We start from the raw sequence: 20,944 nt of genomic DNA on the forward strand, positions 1-20,944 counted from the left end.
ATCTGGAAAGCTTTGTAGTGATTCCTTCACCAGGCTTGATTACCCCTTTAAATAGCATGCTGTGAGTAGCAATCAAATATGTGGTTATATGACAATATATAGGAAAAAGACAGCCTCAGTTTTCAAAGGATTTACAATCTAATAAACTGTGATATTTATATAAAGTCTGTAGTAAAATGGAAGAAGTTGTCACCTCTCTTCCTTTTAGGAACAACCTTCTGATCATGCTAGATTTAGGAAAATCAGAACTGAGTATAAACACTTGTTTGATGGTCCCATCAACTTCCTGTGTCTTTTAAGCATTCCTCTGATTCTGCCCCTTTACCCATCATGTCAGGAAGAACAGACCTGTTGTATTCATCACAATCCAAGCCCTGAGAAAGGAGGCTGCACAATGCAAAGAGCCTAAGATTTGGAAGCCAAAACATAAGTTCAAAGTCAGCTGGTCTCCTGGCTGTTTGACCTAGTGGAGCTCTTAGTACTTCTCTAAGTCCCAGTTCCTGAATCTCTGTGATAACACATCCATCTCACTTGAAGACTGAGCTAAACATATGGAGCACATCTTATGTTACCGAACCTGTACTAGGTACTTATTTTCTCTGAACAATCAGGGGAAGACAAGTATTACCATAAAGAATTACTTCCATCCTGAAATGACCTCTTTAGTTTAGCATTTTTCTCAGGTATTTTTTCCAATCCCAGTTCCTCCCCAGACCTGACCATTGTGTGCTGGGAATCCTTAGTTTTTTCCTTATGACCTCCTGCTTTGTGGCTAAATCTTGGCTCCCACAATAGCCAGTATGCGTCTTGAACCAAAAGAAAACAAGTCATTTGGCCTCAGTAGTTTCCAGTGAATAATTAAATACAGCAAGAATATATGTTCTAAGACCAAAGGTTTTATTTCCAATGGAGTCACTAAGCTTCTTTCTTTCAAGATACTAAGAATTGTCATTCCAGGGAGTAAAAAGAAAAGCAAGATGAAACAATACACTACATGCTGTTATCTGTCTCTGAGTTGACAGCAGAATCATGGGAGTGAGCCAAGCACCACCCTCCACCTCTCACAGAGAGAGCCTTGGGTGGGGGTGGGGGTGGGGAGCTCTGGGAATCAAGCATTTCCAGAAAAAAAAAAACCAAAAAACAATTATGCCCACAGTAAATAAGACTCAAAGTCTGAATTCATGCTATGCCTTCGGATTTTACTCTGGGCACAGTGCGATGCTCAGATTTGCAATTTCTGCTTGTGTTCTGTGCCCATCCAAGTGTGGGTTAATTCAATTACATCTGCTGCTCTCATTAATACATGGTTACCAAGTTTATTCAAACAATACATGAAAAACCAGACTGCCCATCAATAAATTCATGTTGCAAAAATATACTTTTATATGATTGTTAAGAGAACCAAAGACCATGATTCCCAGATGATAAAAACGAATTGATCACTGGCAAGAGATGATCTAAATAAAACTAAAGAAACTACTCAACAAGCAATCATTAAAATCCACTGTGTGCCAGGTACCAGAGGTAGAGCTGTGGGCCAGGGGTGGTTCCCAAAGCGTTCTGAGCTGTGGTTAGAAAAATCTTTCTAGCAGCTAGCCTAGAAGGTGGGTTCAAAGAGTGCAGGCTTTAGCAGGGAGGTTATTAAGATAGTATTGTAACAATCTACATGAATAGATAAGAGGGAGAATAGATGAGAGGAAAAGAGAAAGTTCAGAATGGAGAACACAGAATGTGGTATCTATATAGGTTTGGGCTCACTGCCTATTAGAAACGAAGACCTGGACAGGTGTCCCATGTAAAAATAGGGTCTGGATATCTCCAAAGGACTATCCCCTCACAGTGTGCAGATCTATTTCATCTATGACACCATTGTCTATCCACTCAATCCAGTATTTCTCTCATCCTTGGAGAGAATCAAATTTATCTCAGCTCCAAAATAGTTCATTCCAACTGCTTCTCCCCAGTGCCACGGCTACTACCCTCATTCAGGTGACCATCTTTTCTCGATAATTTCTCCAATTTCATTTTCACTGCTAGTATTGATTTCTCACGTTTCTTTTCTGGCAGGAGAATGATTTTTCTAAAATTGACTCTCATTCTCTTTCCTTAAAATAGTGCAGAAATTCTTCACTGCCTTTGGGTTAAGGCCCAAACAACTTAATACTACATGAAGGGTGCCTAACGAACCAGCCCACAATTATCTCCCAAGCCATGATCATATCGGCCACTCCCTGCCTTAACCATGCTGTGCTATTTGTGGTTCCTTAAACAAAGCTAAGCTAAGTCACTTCAGTCGTGTCCGACTCTGTGCGACCCCATAGATGGTGGCCCACCAGGTTCCCCCGTCCCTGGGATTCTCCAGGCAAGAACACTGGAGTGGGTTGCCATTTCCTTCTCCAATAAACAAAGCACACATCTTTATGCCTCTGTTTGCATGTTTCCTTCTATTTAGAGTACTTTCTCACACCCTTTTCCCCTCACCTGAGAACTAGTACTACCCAACAGGTCTAAGTGTTATGCCACTTCTTCCAGGAAGTCCTCCTTACCTGACATCTGTGTTTGTGATGCTCTTCTGTGTCCCCATTATCACTCCTACCCAATCAAAATCCACTGAGTGGCTTGGAAAGTGCTGGTATTTATCTCTTCCCCCAGCTCCCCCTACTTGCCATCTGTAGACAGTAAAATCCTCAAGGACAGGACTCATGAGTGACTTGTTCCTTGGGGAACTCCTGTCTCCTCACTCACTGCAGGCTATTTGACAGGTTACTCAGTAAATGCTTGCAGCCTAAAGGAAAATGGTCCACAGACTGAGTCACGAGCATCATGTGCATTTGATAAGCAGGCAGAAGGAGAGAAACCCACCAGAGACTAAAACAGCCAAGGGGAGAACCAAGACAGACACCATAGGCTGCAGGCAAAATAGGGAGAACCGGCCAACGGAAACAGTGTCCAGTGTCAATGGGAGGCCAAATGAGACAAAGGAGGAGGTGGGGGCTCTTTACGTAGCAGAACAGTTTCTGGAAAGTGGTGGGTACCAAGTTTTGAAAAGTGAGGGGCAGGTGAGTTAGAACACGGGTCAAGAAGACAACAGGGAGAAACAGTGCTCGAGGGAACACAGTAGCTGGAGGGTGATAGAGTATATCAAGGGCAAAGAAGGAGTGTGTGTGTGTGTGTGTGTGTGTGTGTGTGTGTGTGTGTGTGTGTACATTAGAATTCTTTTTAAAAACCTCAGCCATAAATGTGACTGGCAAAGTGAAAAGTGAGACTATATATTCAGGTAGAGAATACATGTTTACTGAATGAAAGATATAAATAATAAGTAAATAGCTGCATTTAGATAGGAAATTTACCATTAAAAAAACAAATTTTATCAAAATGTAAACTTATTAAAAACCCAAGAGCCCACTTTTGTATTTCAGAAGAGACCACTCAGCTCATAGACCAAAATCTATAATTAGCTGCTGAAATGACAAATTTCATTGTCTATATTTACTGCCACTGGGACATCTGTTTTCGTGTGTGTGTGTGTGTGTGTGTGTGTGTGCTCAGTTGTGTCTGACTATTTGCAACCCCACAGACTGTAGCCCACCAGGCTCTTCTGTCCATGGAATTTTCCAGGCAAGAATACTGGGGCGGGTTGCCATTTCCTACTCCAGAGAATCTTCCTGATCCAGGGATAAAACCTTCTCCTCCTGCAGCTCCTACATTGGCAGGAGGATTTTTTATTACTGTGCTACCTGGGAAGCCTGCTTTCATAGTCACCACGAAACTTCCTTGCGGGGACTTGCCTGGTGGCTCAGTGGATAAGAATCGGCCTGCCAGTGCAGAGGGCACAGACTCTATCCCTAGTCTGGAAGGTTCCACATACCACAGAGCAACTAACCTCGTGTGCCACAGCTGTTGAGCCTGTGTTCTGAAACCCATGAGCAGCAACTACTGAAGTCAGGTGCAGCCAGAGCTAATGCTCCACAACAAGAGAAGCCACCACAGGGAGAAGCAGGCACACTGCAACTACAGAGGGGCCCAATCTCCACAACTAGAGAAAGCCTGTGCAAAGCAACAAAGACTCACTGCAGCCAAAAATAAGTAAATTAATAAATAAAAATTAAAAAAAGAGAAATCTAAAAACTTCCTTCGAAATGCCTCAGATTTTATATACGATCCTGTATTCCTGTTCATTCAGATAAACAGCTTTAGCTTTCCAAATAGCAGTTAATGACCCCGAAGTCAGATAGGACACAGAAAAAAACATCAAGAAAGGGACACTTTTTAGAAAACAACAGATATCTCAGTTATTGGAATGTCTAACCAGAGAGTAAAGTGCATGTGGATGAAAAGGGCCACACTTTTCTTTCAAACAGGATTTTCTTTCAAGTTCCTATCAGATATAAAGTTCTATCAGGTTGCTATGGTATTAGTTTAACTTATGATGGTTTAGAGAACACATTGAAGAAAATGGGCTTATTTTTTATTATTTTATAATATAAAATATTATATTACTCTTCTTGAGACATATGCTCCTTATGCAATTAACAATATATTGAGCATCAATATTCTAATTTTAGAAAATATTCATCCACAAACATCAATCAGTTAATGCTAAATTCAATTTCTAATAGGCTTCTTCTTTTCACACTCAACTCTCTAAGGCTATACTACATGGTATCTAAAAAATATTAATTTATTTACAATGGGAGCAATTACATTCCTAGAAAAAAATCTGTGTAATAAATGTATGCACATATAAAACAACTTAAACTTTTTGAAAAAACTATTTTCTTATGGAAAATTATATTTCTGACTGAGTACCTGAGAAATGCATAAAACTTTCAGACAAATGCATAAAATCCTTCATATAGTTAAATTATAAATAATGCTTCAATATAAGTCAAAGCTTGTCAAATTGCATATATAGAAAAACAGATAAAGTTAAAATATTTGAAAAGACCCTGATGCTGCTGGGAAAGATTGGAGGCTGGAGGAGAAGGGGACGACAGAGGATGAGATGGTTGGATGGCGTCACCGACTCAATGGACATGTGTTTGAGTAAACTCCAGGAGTTGGTGATGGACAGGGAGACCTGGCGTGCTGCAGTCGATGGGGTCACAAAGAGTCAGACACGACTGAGTGACTGAACTCAACTGAACTGATAGTGCTTACGGAGAACTCAGATCTGGTGTGACTTTTTTTCAAAGGAGTCACTACCGGGTAGGATAATTTTTCATGCTGCAGACTGTCCCATGTTTTAGAGGGTTGTGGCCAGTAGAACCCCAACGGGCATGGTGACTACCAAAAGAAAAAAAAAAGCATGCCCACACATTTCCAAATGCTCCCTGGGGGAATAAAACTCCCTAGTTTAGAGGAGAAACTGTGGCCCATTCAAAAGGAATGGCTCACATTTATATCACCAGGTAACAACAGTGAAAGGTCTTGAACCCTGGTCTCCAGAAAGCCAGTGCTAAGAGGGATCCAACAGAGAAGGTCTAAGGTAAATGCTCACGTGCTAAGTCACTTCAGTTGTGTTCGACTCTCTGCCACCCTATGGACTATAGTCTGCCAGGCTTTTCTGTTCATGGGATTTTCCAGGCAAGAACACTGGAGTGGTTGCCATACCCTTCTCCAGGGGATCTTCCGGACCCAGGGATCAAACCTACATCTCTTAAAGTCTCCTGCGCTGGCAGGCAGGTTCTTTTACCACTAGCGCCACCCGGGAAGCCCCATACGGGCTCATATCCTACTCCGATTTCAGCTTTAGCCTTCGTGCATTAGGATTTTCATTCATTGACTGTTTTCTAAGCTGTATCTAGTCATCACTTAACCATTCACCAATTCTCTTGCCCATTTATTCATATCCTCCTCCTTCTCAATCATGGATCTATATTCCTCACCCAGCTGTGGTCCTCTCTCTAGAGACTGAGGACAGAGGTCAACACAAATCCAGAGCCTCCAGGGGAGCAGCCTTGATGGGCAGACCTTCTCTGTCACTGTCTTCATGCTCCAGTTCACTCACATTGTCTTTCCTGCCAACGCAGAGCTGGGCACCTTCTACTTTCCTTCAGCCCCACCCACAAAGGAATCTGCCCTGGGAGCTGGTGTTTCACTAATCTGTTATGAAATGCAAGAAGGCATTTCTCCTCCCTCCCCATCTCTCCCACACTTCTCTGTTTATCTTATTGTATCTCCAGAATTAGATTGAACAGAGCAGTACTAGACAGAATCCTGAGACTCTTCTCAAGAAGTCAGAGAAGTCTTAAGAGATTTCCATTTCTCTTTGTTATTTAAGGATAAGAGATTTTGCCATAATCAAATAAGTGAATTATATAAAATATTTTTCCAGTATCTAGTATATGTTTAAATTGTAATCATGTGAAAAAAAAACTAAAAGTTAAAAATCCCTACTTTGATATTCATTTCATTTTCATTTTTTACTTTACTAAATAACAGAAGCAAAACTCTGGGGCCACTTATCTAACGGGTAATCCCTCCATATGTACAAGTTAGAAATTCAAATTCAGCAGAAAACCTACAACAGTTGAAAGAGGCCACATGCTTACCCGGATATAGGCATCCTGATGGTGCTTGGCGAAGTACAGCATGTTGTCCAGAGCTAACATCCCAGGAGGAGTCTGGGTAAAGTCCATGGCGGGGTTGACATGATTCTGTGATTAAAACAAAAGGTTTGATCAGGTTAGTTCTTGAGCAGATTTTATCAACAACCACTAGAGGTCTGGTTTCCCTCCACAAGACCACAAAGTACCACAAGACAAGCTCCAAATAATCAAGTAGGACATTTGCTGTCTCCATGTGAGCCTGTTGGGGTGGCAATGAGGGCTTCTTTCTACAGGTGCATCAAAACCAGCTTCTAGACTCAGGGTTGGGAGACTCAGCTGAAAATCAAAATATGGGATTATTCTTAGACATGTGACACTGTAAGAAGAGAAAATAATGCAAAAACAGTTATTTCTGGTGGTTGAGCTCTACTGGAACCAATAGTATTTGGGAAGAAAGACCTGGGATAAAGCTGTATGTCTGCCATTTACCTTTCTGTACCTTAACTTCCTCATCCTCATGAGTGAGGGTAAAGTATGGTCACACCAGTCCATGGTGTTTGTGAACTGTCCGGACTTATAGGTCTCTGCAGACACATGACTTTAAAATTCAGAGGTTCACAGGGTCCTAATGTCTGCCTTCTTCCAGGGAGTGCTCTGGCCTTCTCACCCATACAGTGTCAAGAACCACACACAAAAAACCCACAATACTTATAAATATGCCCAACAAATTGTCCATATGCTCAAGATCACTCAGTAAACACCACCAGAGACTCCTAGTCAGGGCAGTAAACCACTTTCCACAGCCAATTGTTGAAAACAATCACCAACATCTGTCTCGAAAATTCAGATCTAAATGGCTAATGATTTGGGGGGCTTCCCAGGTGGCACTAGCGGTAGGGGACCCGCCCTCCAATGAAGGAGATGTAAGCGTTGAGGGTTCCATCCCTGGGCTGGAAAGATACCCTGGAGGAGGGCAACCCACTCCAATATTCTTGCCTGGAAAATTCCATGGAGAGAGGAGCCTGGGAGGCTATGGTCCATAGGGTCCCACAAAGTCAGACACGACTAAAGCAACTTAGCCCACACGCAAGTGATCTGAGGGAAGTCATTTTTCTGCTAAAGAGATGGAAAAGAAACGCTGAAGAGATATTCAAGAAACTACTCTTTCCTCATAATCTAGGTAATTTGTATGAAATAATATATTTTTATTTTGTTCCTGAATACTTTTTAAAAACAGTCTGACTCTCTGATATGCCAGAGAAATTTTGGTCAATGGTATTTTTTTCTAATTTACATACATGAAGAATTTTCTGTTCACTTGCTCAAACAACCCACACTTTTCTACCTCCTTCAAGAATATATAGAAGCTGTCTTTTGCATGCTGATTTGACATTGCTTTATGAGCTAATAACATCAAAAATGATAGGACAGTGGCTGCCTACTGGCCACAGTTCCACAATTTTCAGAAACCTCTGTCCATATCTGTAAAGGAATTTGGGCCAATGTAGTGACTTCAAGGAGAAGGCAATGGTACCCCACTCCAGTACTCTTGCCTGGAAAATCACATGGGCGGAGGAGCCTGGTAAGCTGCAGTCCACGGGGTCGCGAAGAGTCGGACACGACTGAGCGGCTTCACTTTCACTTTTTACTTTCGTGCATTGGAGAAGGAAATGGCAACCCACTCCAGTATTCTTGCCTGGAGAATCCCAGGGACGGGGGAGCCTGGTGGGCTGCCATCTATGGGGTTGCACAGAGTCAGATATGACTGAAGCAGCAGCAGCAGCAGCAGCAGTGACTTCAATATTTTATTTTAGCACTTTAACCTGATTTGTTTGTTAAGATGTTGAAAAATTTTTTAAATACCAAAGAACTACTAGTTAGGATAAGAAAGATATATTTCATAAAATAAATAAAATTGTAACAAAAATGAAAATCACTAAGCATGTCAAATGCAGTGAGATTCAGCCTTAATCTGATACTCACTGGTGTACAAGAGTGAGACCTGTATTCAAAAGTGAGGGGGTGGGTGAAGCAAAACGCTGAAAATAAATGATCAAAGATGTAGTCTAAAAAGTAACTTGCAGTGAAAATCTTGTAATATTTTCAGTTCTTTAGAAGAGAATAGTAGAACTGCCCTCATTATGTGTACATTTTTATTTTGACTTGAATGTATTCAATTTTCATGAACACAAGTAACATACAAATGTTACTATCTGCTGAGTACTCTTCAGGGCTAGCGCCAGTTTGGGTTTCACTAAGGTTCTCTCATCTAATAAATAGGTGGTGGGCACTATTGTTATTCTCATTTTATTAATTTTTAATAATACAATGCTATTTTATTTTTGTTTAATTCTGGAGAAGAAAACTCCAAAATTCATCTCACATTTTTCCTTACATGTACATTTTATTGAAGTATAGTTGATTTACATTATATTGATGTCAACATTTAAAGTTATTAGAAAATATTGGCTATATTCCCTGGGCTATACAATATGTCCTTGTATATTTTATTTTATCCATAGTAGTTTGCATCTTTTAATCCCATACTCCAATTCTGCCCCTCCCTGCTTCACTCTCCCCACTAGTAACCACCAGTTTGTTCTCTATATCTGTGAGTCTTTTTCTGTCTTGTTCTAGTCATTCATTTGTCTTATTTTTCAGATTACACACATAAGTGATAGCATACAGTATTCGTCTTTCTCCATCTAACTAATATCCTCCAGGTCCATCCATGTTGTTAAAAATGGTGAACTTTTATTTTTTTTATGGCTGAGTAGAAATCCATTGTATGTATGTATATGTGTGTGTGTGTATACACACATATGTCTACATCTATGGCACCTTCTTTACCCATTTGTTTGTGGACGGTCACTTTGTTTTCATATCTTGGCTATGCTGCTATGAACACTGGGATACATGTATTTTTTTGAATTAGCGTTTCAGTTTTCTTTGGATATACACCCAGGAATGGAATTGCTGGGTTATATGGTAGTTCTATTTTTAGTTTTTTGAGGAAGCACCATACTGTTTTCCATAGTGGCTGCATGAATTTTATTGATGAGGAAACTGCAGCTCAGATGAGATAAGACTCTTGCCCAGGAACTTGCAACTTGAACTTGGAAATGCAGGCAATGTCCTGCTTGGACAACAAGTTTCCACATGCTTTTGTTTCTACTTTTTTCCTTTACATGTTGAATGCATTTATTTTGGTACTGCTAGCCATTTATACTTTATATAGCCTGAGAAAAGCTTGAGAAAAAAGTAGGCTAATCAATATTAGCTGCTACACAGCATGGTCGAGCCAACAAAGGAGAGTGTGCCAGATAAAAGAGAAAAACATGACATTTACTTCAGACTTATTTCTAGTGTTGGTCTATGAATCTACTCCAAAAATAAGTATATGGAAAGACAATCATCTGAAAAAGAAATTAGTTTCTCTGAATCTAGTTTGAACAACCCTCCAAAGCTATGTGTTAGTGAAGCTGACCAAGGAGAAGGCCCTGTGGGTCAAGGGTCATCAGTCTTGTTTGAACAGTGCTCCTAGGACCCTCTAGAAACCTCTTTCAGTCAATTACACACTTTCTTAGGCATACAATGGGGGTATCAAACAGGGCATTGCTGCTTTCAATGGTCTTACAGTAAAGAAAAATTATATTTTTATAGCTCTTTTAAAGATTCATGTGGCTATTTAGCAAATAGTCCCAATAAAATAATGCCTGCTCTCTGCTAGGTGTTATATAAAGCACCCTGAAGGTGTTAACTCTTAATCCTCATAAAATTCCTATAGAGGGGGTCTTATTATTCTCCTCCATTGACAGTAGAAAACTGAGGCACGGAGCATCTGGGTAGCTTGCTGAGTTTTAGAGCCAGGATGTGGCAGAATGAGAATCTGAACTAAGGTCACAGGCTTTAAACCAGGATTTCAGTGTCACGTTGCTGTTCAACCAGACACCTTTGGAAATTTTACAGAGATGTCCAATGCAGGTTCTCAGTCGTAGTTTTCCTCAGTCAACGCTTTGTTCAGGCAAAGTGGGCCTGTGATCCATCCTTTTCAATAAAAGCTCTAATTTCTCCATCCCCCCCAGATATAACAGACCAGAGTCTCTCTCATGTTCAATAAACCAGGTCTTATTGTCTCCAACAAATAGGCTCTTATTAAACCAAAGTCAATTAGAAAACTGCCTTTGATTTTCTATGACTTGCTCTAAATTATGAAGCGTCATTGCATCTTAGATTAAAAAATAACTTGCCTTGTGAGTGAACTATACTCTTTTTCTGTCTCTGTCTTTTTAACTCTGGTTATTATTTTTTCAGCCTCTCTCTCCTTGAAATGATTGTTTCCTCTTTCTCTTTTTGTTTTAACAGCCAGTGAAATTATTTTACAAGCATAGATTCTGATAATGGAAAAAGTGTAAGAATTACTTGCCAAAACATTTGAGAGCTCTCTATACTGTGACGAAAATAATCTGAGAACCCAGCAAGGCCAACAGTTCCCCTATTCCTTCCTTATTTATGAGATGCTCTGGATACAGATTTATTTTCTTTTCTTGTTCCATGTTATTTTTTTTCCACCTGTCTTGAAATGGAAGCTGCAAGTGCTTTGATAAATGACTTGAAAATTCCCCTTGTTTTACTGCAAAGCCTGTGTACCTCTGTACATCCTCCTGAAATGCCATTTGTTAGAGCCTGTAGAAGTGCTGCTCCTTGAATCACATCAGACAGCTCTAAGCCCCTGGAGAAAGGGGGAGCAGCCACTTGCGTTTCCAAGGCACCAAGAATTTTCACTTTGGGAAAATGGTACCAACCAACTGAAGATAGCATGATCTATTTTATAGCGAGCACCCTATGTACGGTTTGTGTTTAGTGTTCCTAGAGATCTGTTTGTCTTCTATTATCCTCATGCCAGTTTTTTAAGTTGAATTGTTTCAATCACACATCCAACGTCTAAGACAGAGAATCTTTAAATATGTTTCAGGCCCAAATCACTGGAGGTCACTGGAGAGTTGTGCACTTCAAATATAAGCTAGGTTGGTCATCTGATTTTGTAGTTAAGAAAACTAAGCACCTAGTGAACAGTGGTGCTCCAACTTAAGCAGAAATCCAAACCAAATCTCCTGAAGCCTCTGCTGAAGCACCAATTGCTGGCCCCTCTAATTCAGGAGGGCTGGAGTGAGGTCCAAGGCTCTGCTTCTCTAACAAGTTCCCAAGTGACACAGATGCTGCCGGTTGGGGACCACAATTTGAGACCTACTGATGACTGCAATGACTCATCTCAAATAACACAAGTAATATCAAAGTAAGATCTGGAATCCATATCCACTCATCCCCTGAGTCCCATGCAGCTTCTCTGAGTATCCCTGAGTCCCATGATCCCCTGAGTATCATGCTTTAAACTAACTGGTTCCAGGGTGTGATGCATTATAAATATACTTGCTGTTTATCTGCTTTGTGCTTTGGCCTCTTACTGAGAAAACAGAAATTTCCATTTTCAGAAAAAGGAATTATAAATTAGAAGCCTCTCACTTCTATTTCTCACATTTCTGACTAAAATAATATATATTAGTACCTCCACAGGGAAGGTAGGAACCTGTAATCAGTCAATATTTTTTACTCCTGAATGCTTCCTGGTTGGGGAAGCAGTGCTGGCACGAGCCTGAATGATTTTTAAATGATCTGTGTTTTTCAATTACCAATGCCATGCTAGTCCTTCATTAGTGTGGATAATAAAGAGATGATTACAATAATGCCTGCCAGATGGCATATCGCAGAGAAAGCCTATGAGGATTTAGGAGTTAATATTTGTGCTATATGAGTGCCTACATTTGCTGAACAAATATAGCATTAAAAGCAACCTTTAAAACAAATCACATTGAGTGAATATTCATTCAGTCTAGGAAAAGCTCCATCAAGGCTATTTCTTGAGGCTGGTACATTAAGGTCATGTTCTCCAAGGGGAAGCAGGTTTTGATGGTTGCAAAAGATCACGTGGGAGTTGTGCCAAACTGTGCATGCCTTCCACTCCTCCTCTTCCAACCCAGGAGAAAGGGTATGTGGGCATTTCAACAGGTTCCTACAACAGCACTTATCCATCTTGGATGCCCCTGAAAATCCCCTTTGGAGCTTTGAAAAATTCTGATGTCCAGGCTCTACCCAAAATCTGTGAAGTGGAAACCAAGCAACTGGATTTCTGAAGCTCCAATGTCCAGCCAAGATTGAGAACACTTTCCCAAATCATTGGGTCTCAAATTTGAGCATGATCAGAATCAAATAGAGCATCTGTTCAGTTAGATTGCTGGTCACCACCCCCAGAGTTTCTGGTTGAGGCCTGAGAATCTGCATTCATACATGTTTCCAGGGGTTACTCTGGACCATACTTTGAGAACCTCTGCTCTAAAGGCACAGTAACGCAATGCAAGAGAGTTCTAGGGACCTATACTCACCAACTGATGGAGTTGGAACTTTGATTCCCTGTATCAAAGTGTTTGGTTTGGCAGGGACTTTTATTGTGATGTCTGCTTTAGGGAGGACGTGCACTCTTCACATTGATACAGGCTCAGCACTCTCTCACCTGGCTGCTTCACACAGTTATATGAGGAAGTTCCTAACAGTATCTGACTATCTGACCCCCAACACAGATCACTGTTTCAAAGTCCTAGACATAGCCCTTAGAAATCTTTGGATTCTGTCCTTGGTCTCTTTCCATTAAATTCAATAAAAATGAAGAGTTTCGATGAATACAGAGTAGGCAGCTTATTAAATCTGACCTAAGAGTGGACAAGATGGTGAATATATTGAAGAGCAGAAAAATAGCTGTGACTGGGTACAGGTGGGCATTGTGCCAGGTACTCCAAAGGGGTGATTTAATTTAATCTTCCCAACTACCCAATGAGGCAAGTTATTAAGGAGGTAAATGTTATTCTTCTCTGCCTACAGATGACAGTGACTCGTGCAAGATCCTGGTTAGAAGTGGCAAAGTCCCAACTTCAACCCTGTAGCTTTTTTTTTTTCCTATTTAGGTTCAAAAGGTCTTTGGAGAATAGGAAGATGGGTCCCATTAGCAAGTAGAAGTTCAATCAGAGAAATGTAACATCCCATAAAAAGACTGTTTTAAAAATTCAAAAACAAATCTACTACAGAAAAAGGGAAATCTGGCTCACAAATAATTCATGAGATTCCAGCTCCACATCATTAAAATTTGATTCTTTTAGGTAAAGCACAAAGGATCTACATGAAAGAAATACTCAGAAAGATGCTAAGGGTTCAGGTCAACAGACTGTCTGGCTTCCATGCTGGACCTCCCTCTGAGCTGTGCATTCTCTTCTCTTGGCCTGGCCTCTGGAACACCCTTACACCTTTGCTTGTCTTTCTAATATCATTCACCCACCTGTTACTCTTTGGTTTTCCTGACCTTCAGCTTGGCTCCATTTATCTTCCTTCCACAGGTCCACAACTAATCTTTTAGGGAATACCTCTAATTCAGTTGAGCTGTGAGACCATCCACTACTATCCAGTGTCACTAGGAACCCCCTCCCTGGGTCTGTTCTGCAACCTAGGGGAGTTCATGACCTATTCTATATTAAGAAATACGAGTTAGAGTTGGTAATATAAGTCTAAGATGAATCAATTTCAAGTGGCAGGCAGGAGACTCTGACAGGCAGGAGGCTCTGACAGGCTGGGTTTTATTAACAGGAGCATAACCAGAAGAACAGAAGAGAATTCCACCATCCAGGCCCAGCTGAGGCCATACCCGTACACAACACAGAGTTCTGGGGGGCCCCCACTGTGAACCAGCTCCTGACACATAAGAAATTATACAGAGGGGCAGCCAGGAAGCAGCAGAAATATCTGGACAGAAAGGTGTGTCAGAAAAGTTGGGGGGGGGGACTTTAGATATTTAGCCCAGGGGGAAAAGTATATGTGATGGTGGTGGTTTGTAGTAGGATGGGAATTGTGGGTTTGATCACTACTGTCCTCAGGCATCTCAAGGATTGATATCATTGTAAGGGCAGCTATAGGAAGCAGAATTGGCAGAAAACAGCCTTTTCAGAAATACTGAAGCAAGGACTGGATGTCCAGCCAGAATGGTTTCCAGAGAACTAAAGGGTAGAGAATTGGGGCAAAGGACAATAGATACTTAGCAGCCCTGGCTCATTCCTTTTCTTATCAAATAACTTTGGATTTCTACTACTGTGCAAGGCACCATGGAAGACAAACATGATAAATTTCATCCAAAGATTAAAATAAAATACTACTTGGCTTCAAGAAACTTCGTTTCAGAAGTGAATTATTAAAAGCCTTAACAATACAGCTTTGAAATATGCACACATGGACATACACACACACTGTGCATGCACACACACACACACACACACACACACACACACACCCCACAAGCATAAGTAACTTCACACATGCATACTGTGGAAGCTCCCACACAGAAAATTCTGGATTTAAGGCAAATTTCCTTAGTCAGAAAACATGTATATGTATGGCTGAGTCCCTTTGCTGTCCACCTGAAACTATCACAACATTGTTAATTGGTTATACTCCAATATAAAATAAAGTTTTTAAAAAAATTGTCCTTTTAAAAATTACTCTTAAAAGGTCAGAAAAGGCTATGCAGTGCTATGCATACAATTTATGAAAAACTGGGCTCACTCTTACTTCATTATCTTGAAGAAGCAGAGTTGAGACTTATTGAATAAAAGAATAAATTCTAATATTGTTTATTTGGTATGTTGATTTAACAGTCAATACAAAGAATTACCATGAAAACTCAATTAAATAATGCCTTGGGAATAAATCTCCTTTAAAATGAAGCTGGTTACGGTTTTTAAAAAAAGTCTTCATGAATAATGAAATAATGCTGTCAAGGTTTATAAAGATATCTGTAATTTTTCTACTGATCTGAATGCATGCAGGATTCTCAATGACCCAAGCACTGTGGCTCTTGCTAGCAACACCCTACTCTTTCTTCCCTGAACTCCCACAGCTTTTTCACTGCTCCTTTTAGAACTCCCTTTTTGCCAACCTTTTGTAGTTTTAAAACAGGAGGTGAACTAGCATCAGTCATGCACAGGGGGTTTTTCTGTCTCCCTCTTTCACCCATCCCCAGGAAGAGCACAGGCTAAAAGGTCCATCAAAGGACACAGAACGGGTGCTACCCTCACTCCAGGGCTGGGCCTGCTAGCCACGCAGGCAACCCGTTCCCTCTGAGCCTAGCACAGCTCTCCAGACAGCCTCTGATACGGGCACCATCGCCGACATGGGAGACAAAACCTCTTTTCTGTGATGGAGCCAGGAGTTGGTCAAGATGCTGCTGCTACAGATGGATTCTCAGGAGGTCAAAGGGATGCAGGGGCTTGTGTACTACAATCCCCACCACCTCCAGGACCTAGCACTGCATGGTGCTAGTGATGATGGTGATGACAGCTCTAATCATGGAAGTGACACAGCTAACACACACACAGCACTTAATGAAGGCTGAGGACTATTCTAAGCCAGGGGTTACTTCTGCCCAGGGGCCAGATTGGGTCCACCACTCAATTCTGTAGAGTTGTGAATTTAAAAGTGTGTGTCCCTTCTTATATTTTTAAATCTTGTTTTTATTCAAAAGGAAAATAATTACCTCTGACACATGACAATTATATGAAATTAAAATTTCAATGTTCATAAAGAAAGCTTTGTCAGAACACAGCTATGCACATTTATTTACATATTATCTGTACCTGCTTGAGCATTTGGCCTATAAGCCCTAAAATTCTTACTTGCTGACCCTTCTTTTACAAGAAAAGTTTGCCCACCCTCTTTCTAAGTGTTTTGTTTTCACAGCAGTGCTGTGAGCTAAGAAAAATAATGACTCTTTAATCAAAGTTAAACATCTCAACTATCAAAGAAATGCTAATGTTTGGTAAATGTTTAGTACCTGGATAACACAAGCCCTATGTAAATGTTTAATGTTTTGCTCCCCTGGAAAATATGGTACTGATTTTAAAGATAACTAAATTTTAACTGGATAAATCCTGTGTCTTGAAAATGTTAAGTTGAAAGGAATGTTTTTAGTAGCCTTAATTTGTGATGCAAAGTCCCACTTTGGTGTCTTCAGATCCTTTCTCCTTGCCAACCAAAGGCAAACCTGGGAAGAGACCTTTGACACACTTTTACATAAGACTTTTATACTTTATATAACTTTATGTAAGACTGCCTACAATTTTGATGAGTCAGGGATCTGGATTGTGTCTCATAAGCATTCTCCTCCTTCCCCCTTTCAGCACAGCTGAAATGGCAAAGTCCTGGCTTTTAAATTTGGAGACTGTGTTCTCTTTTCCACACCAGTAGAATTCTTATGGTTGTTTTAAAGATGAAGAAATTGAGGAGTAGACAAGTTAAGTGTCTTGCCTACATTCACACAAACATTATGCTTAGACTTGATCCCATAAGTCCAGAGCCCATTTCTTAATGGCTATTCTAAAAGGAGAACTAGCTAACTACACAGTGGGGGTGGGGTGGGGTGGGGTGGGGTGGGAATCATGTTATAGAATATTGTATGTGTGCACGCTCAGTCACTACAGTCATGTCCGACTCTTTGTGACCCAATGGACCATAGCCCTCCAGGCTCCTCTGTCTATGGGATTCTCCAGGCAAAAATACTGGAGTGGAATGACATGTCCTCCTCCAGGGGATCTTCCCCACCCAGGGGTCGAACCTGGGTTTCCTGCATTTCAGGGAGATTCTTTACCTCTGAGTACTAGGGAAGCCTGATAGAACATTACACAGCCTTGAAAAATTATCTTCATAAATAAAATAGACAAACCATTAGCCAGACTCATCAAGAAAAAAAGGGAGAAGAATCAAATCAACAAAATTAGAAATGAAAATGGAGAAATCACAACAGACAATGCAGAAATACAAAAGATCATAAGAGACTACTATCAGCAACTATATGCCAATAAAATGGACAACTTGTAAGAAATGGACAAGTTCTAAGAAAAGTATAACTGTTCCAAAACTGAACCAGGAAGAAATAGAAACTCTTAACAGACTCATCACAAGCATGGAAATTGAAATAGTAATCAGAACTTCCAGTAAACAAAAACCCAGGACCAGACGGCTTCACAGCTGAATTCTACCAAAAATTTAAAGAAGAGCTAACACCTATCCTACTTAAACTCTTCCAGAAAATTGCAGAGGAAGGTAAACTTCCAACTCATTCAATGAGGTCACCATCACCCTAATACCAAAACCAGACAAAGATGCCACACACAAAAAAGAAAACTACAGGCCAATAACACTGATGAACATAGATGCAAAAATCCTTAACAAAATTCTAGCAAACAGAATCCAACAACATATTAAAAAGATCATACATCATGACCAAATGGGCTTTACCCCAGGGATGCAAGGATTCTTTAATATCTGCAGATCAATAAATGTGATATGCCACATTAACAAATTGAAAGATAAAAACCATATGATTATCTCAATAGATGCAGAGAAAACCTTTGACAAAATTCAACATCCAGTTATGGAAAAAAAAAAAAAAAACAGAAAGCAGGAATAGAAGGAACATACCTCAACATAATAAAAGCCATATATGATAAACCCCGGAGAAGGCAATGGCACCCCACTCCAGTACTCTTGTCTGGAAAATCCCATGGATGGAGGAGCCTGGAAGGCTGCAGTCCATGGGGTCATTGAGCATTGGACACGACTGAGTGACTTGCCTTTCACTTTTCACTTTCATGCATTGGAGAAGGAAATGGCAACCCCCTCCAGTGTTCCTGCCTGGAGAATCTCAGGGATGGGGGAGCCTGGTGGGCTGCCGTCTATGGGGGTCACACAGAGTTGGACACGACTGAAGTGACTTAGCAGCAGCAGCAGCATGATAAACCCACAGCAAACATTATCCTCAATGGTGAAAAATTGAAAGCATTTCCCCTAAAGTCAGGAATAAGACAAGGGTGCCCACTCTCACCACTACTATTCAACATAGTTTTGGAAGTTCTGGCCACAGCAATCAGAGAAGAAAAAGAAGCAAAAGGAATCCAGATTGGAAAAGAAGAAGTAAAACTCTTACTGTTTGCAGATGACATGATCCTCTCCATAGAAAACCCTAAAGACTCCACCAGAAAATTACTAGAGCTAATCAATGAATATAGTAAAGTTGCAGGATATAAAATTAACACACAGAAATCCCTTGCATTCCTATACACTAACAAAGAGAAAACAGAAACAGAAATTAAGGAAACAATCCCATTCACCATTGCAATGAAAAGAATAAAATACTTAGGAATAAATCTACCTAAAGAAACAAAAGACCTATATATAGAAAACTATAAAACACTGATGAAAGAAATCAAAGATGACACAGATGGAGAACTATACCATGTTCATGGATTGGAAGAATCAGTATAGTAAACATGAGTATAGTACCCAAAGCAATCTATAGATTCAATGCAATCCCTATCAAGCTACCAAGGGTATTTTTCAGAGAACTAGGACAAATATATGGAAATACAAAAAACTTCAAATAGCCAAAGCAATCTTGAGAAAGAAGAATGGAACTAGAGGAATCAATCTGCCTGACTTCAGACTATACTACAAAGCTACTGTCATCAAGACAGTATGGTACTGGCACAAAGACAGAAATATAGATCAATGGAACAAAATAGAAAGCCCAGAGATAAATCCACACACTTATGGACACCTTATCTTTGACAAAGGAGGCAAGAATATACAATGGAGAAAAGATAATCTCTTTAACAAGTGGTAAAACTGGTCAACCACTTGTAAAAGAAAGAAACTAGAACACTTTCTCATACCATACACAAAAGTAAATTCAAAATGGATTAAAGATAAGACCAGAAACTATAAAACTCCTAGAGGAAAACATAGGCAAAACACTCTCTGACAAAAATCACAGTAGGATCCTCTATGGCCCACCTCCCAGAGTAATGGAAATAAAAGCAAAAATAAACAAATGGGACCTAATTAAAATTAAAAGCTTTTGCACAATGAAGGAAACTATAAGCAAGGTGAAAAGACAGCCTTCAGAGTGGGAGAAAATAAAAGCAAATGAAGCAACTGACAAAGAATTAATCTCAAAAATATACAAGCAGCTCCTGCAGCTCAATTTCAGAAAAATAAGCGACCCAATCAAAAAATGGGCAAAAGAATTAAACAGAATTTCTCCAAAGAAGATATCCAGATGGCTAACAAACACATGAAAAGATGCTCAACATCATCATTATCAGAGAAATGCAAGTCAAAACCACAATGAGGTACCATCTCACATCAGTCAGAATGGCTGCTATCAATAAGTCTACAAACAATAAATGCTGGAGAGTGTGCAGAGAAAAAGGAACCCTCTTACACTGTTGGTGGGAATGTAGACTAATACAGCCACTATGAAGAATAGTGTGGAGATTCCTTAAAAAACTGGAAATAGAACTGCCATATGACCCAGCAATCCCACTGCTGGGTATACACACCCAGGAAACCAGAATTAAAACAGACACATGTACCCCAATGTTCATCACAGAACTGTTTACAATAGCCAGGACATGGAAGCAACCTAGATGCCCACTGGCAGACAAATGGATAAGAAAGCTGTGGTACATATATACAATGGAATGTTACTCAGCCATTAAAAAGAATGCCTTTGAATCAGTTCTAATGAGGTGGATGAAACTGGAGCCTATTATACAGAGTGAAGAAAGTCAGAAAGAAAAACACCAATACAGTATACTAACACATATATATGGAATTTAGAAAGATGGTAATGATGACCCTATATGTGAGACAGCAAAGAGAGACAGATGTAAACAACAGTCTTTTGGACTCTGTGGAAGAAGACAAGGGTGAGATGATTTGAGAGGGTAGCATTGAAACATGTATATTATCATATGTAAAGTGGATCGCCGGTCCAGGTTCAATGCATGAGACAGGGTGCTCAGGGCAGGTGTACTGGGATGACCCCTGGGGGATGGGATGAGGAGGGAGGTGGGAGGGAGGTTCTGGAAACACGTACGCTCCCATGGCTGATTCATGTTGATGTTTGGCAAAAAACACTACAATATTGTAAAGCAATTAGCTTTCAATTAAAATAAATAAATTAAAAAAATTATCTTCATAGAGTACTTAGTTAGGAATATAAAATATATGTTGTACTCTGTGTAGAATTTCAATAGTAGTATATATTCCTTGACATTGTGTATTTTATGTAGAGAACTCTCTATGTATTCTTATTACATATATATATATACATATATATATGTGTGTATATATATATATATATATATATATAACAGACATATACATGCAGGCAATATCAAGATATATACTTAGCATGTAATTGTGAATTTGTAAAAACTGGAAGGAAACTTACCAAAGTA

At 40.0% G+C, this 20,944-nt stretch overlaps 1 protein-coding gene across 4 annotated transcripts in view; it reads right to left on the minus strand.

The window, feature by feature from the left end:
• The window catches only part of ELMO1 (engulfment and cell motility 1), a 580,426-nt gene that overhangs the window by 286,492 nt on the left and 272,990 nt on the right, over window positions 1-20,944 (minus strand). For all 4 annotated transcript variants that reach the window (XM_018047160.1, XM_018047159.1, XM_018047158.1 and 1 more), the window contains one exon: window positions 6,555-6,659. In XM_018047160.1, the coding sequence (XP_017902649.1) occupies window positions 6,555-6,659 (105 nt within the window). The remainder of the gene's footprint in view (window positions 1-6,554; window positions 6,660-20,944) is intronic.

Source organism: Capra hircus, chromosome 4 (genome assembly GCF_001704415.2).
Source record: "Capra hircus breed San Clemente chromosome 4, ASM170441v1, whole genome shotgun sequence".
Lineage (NCBI taxonomy): Eukaryota > Metazoa > Chordata > Mammalia > Artiodactyla > Bovidae > Capra > Capra hircus.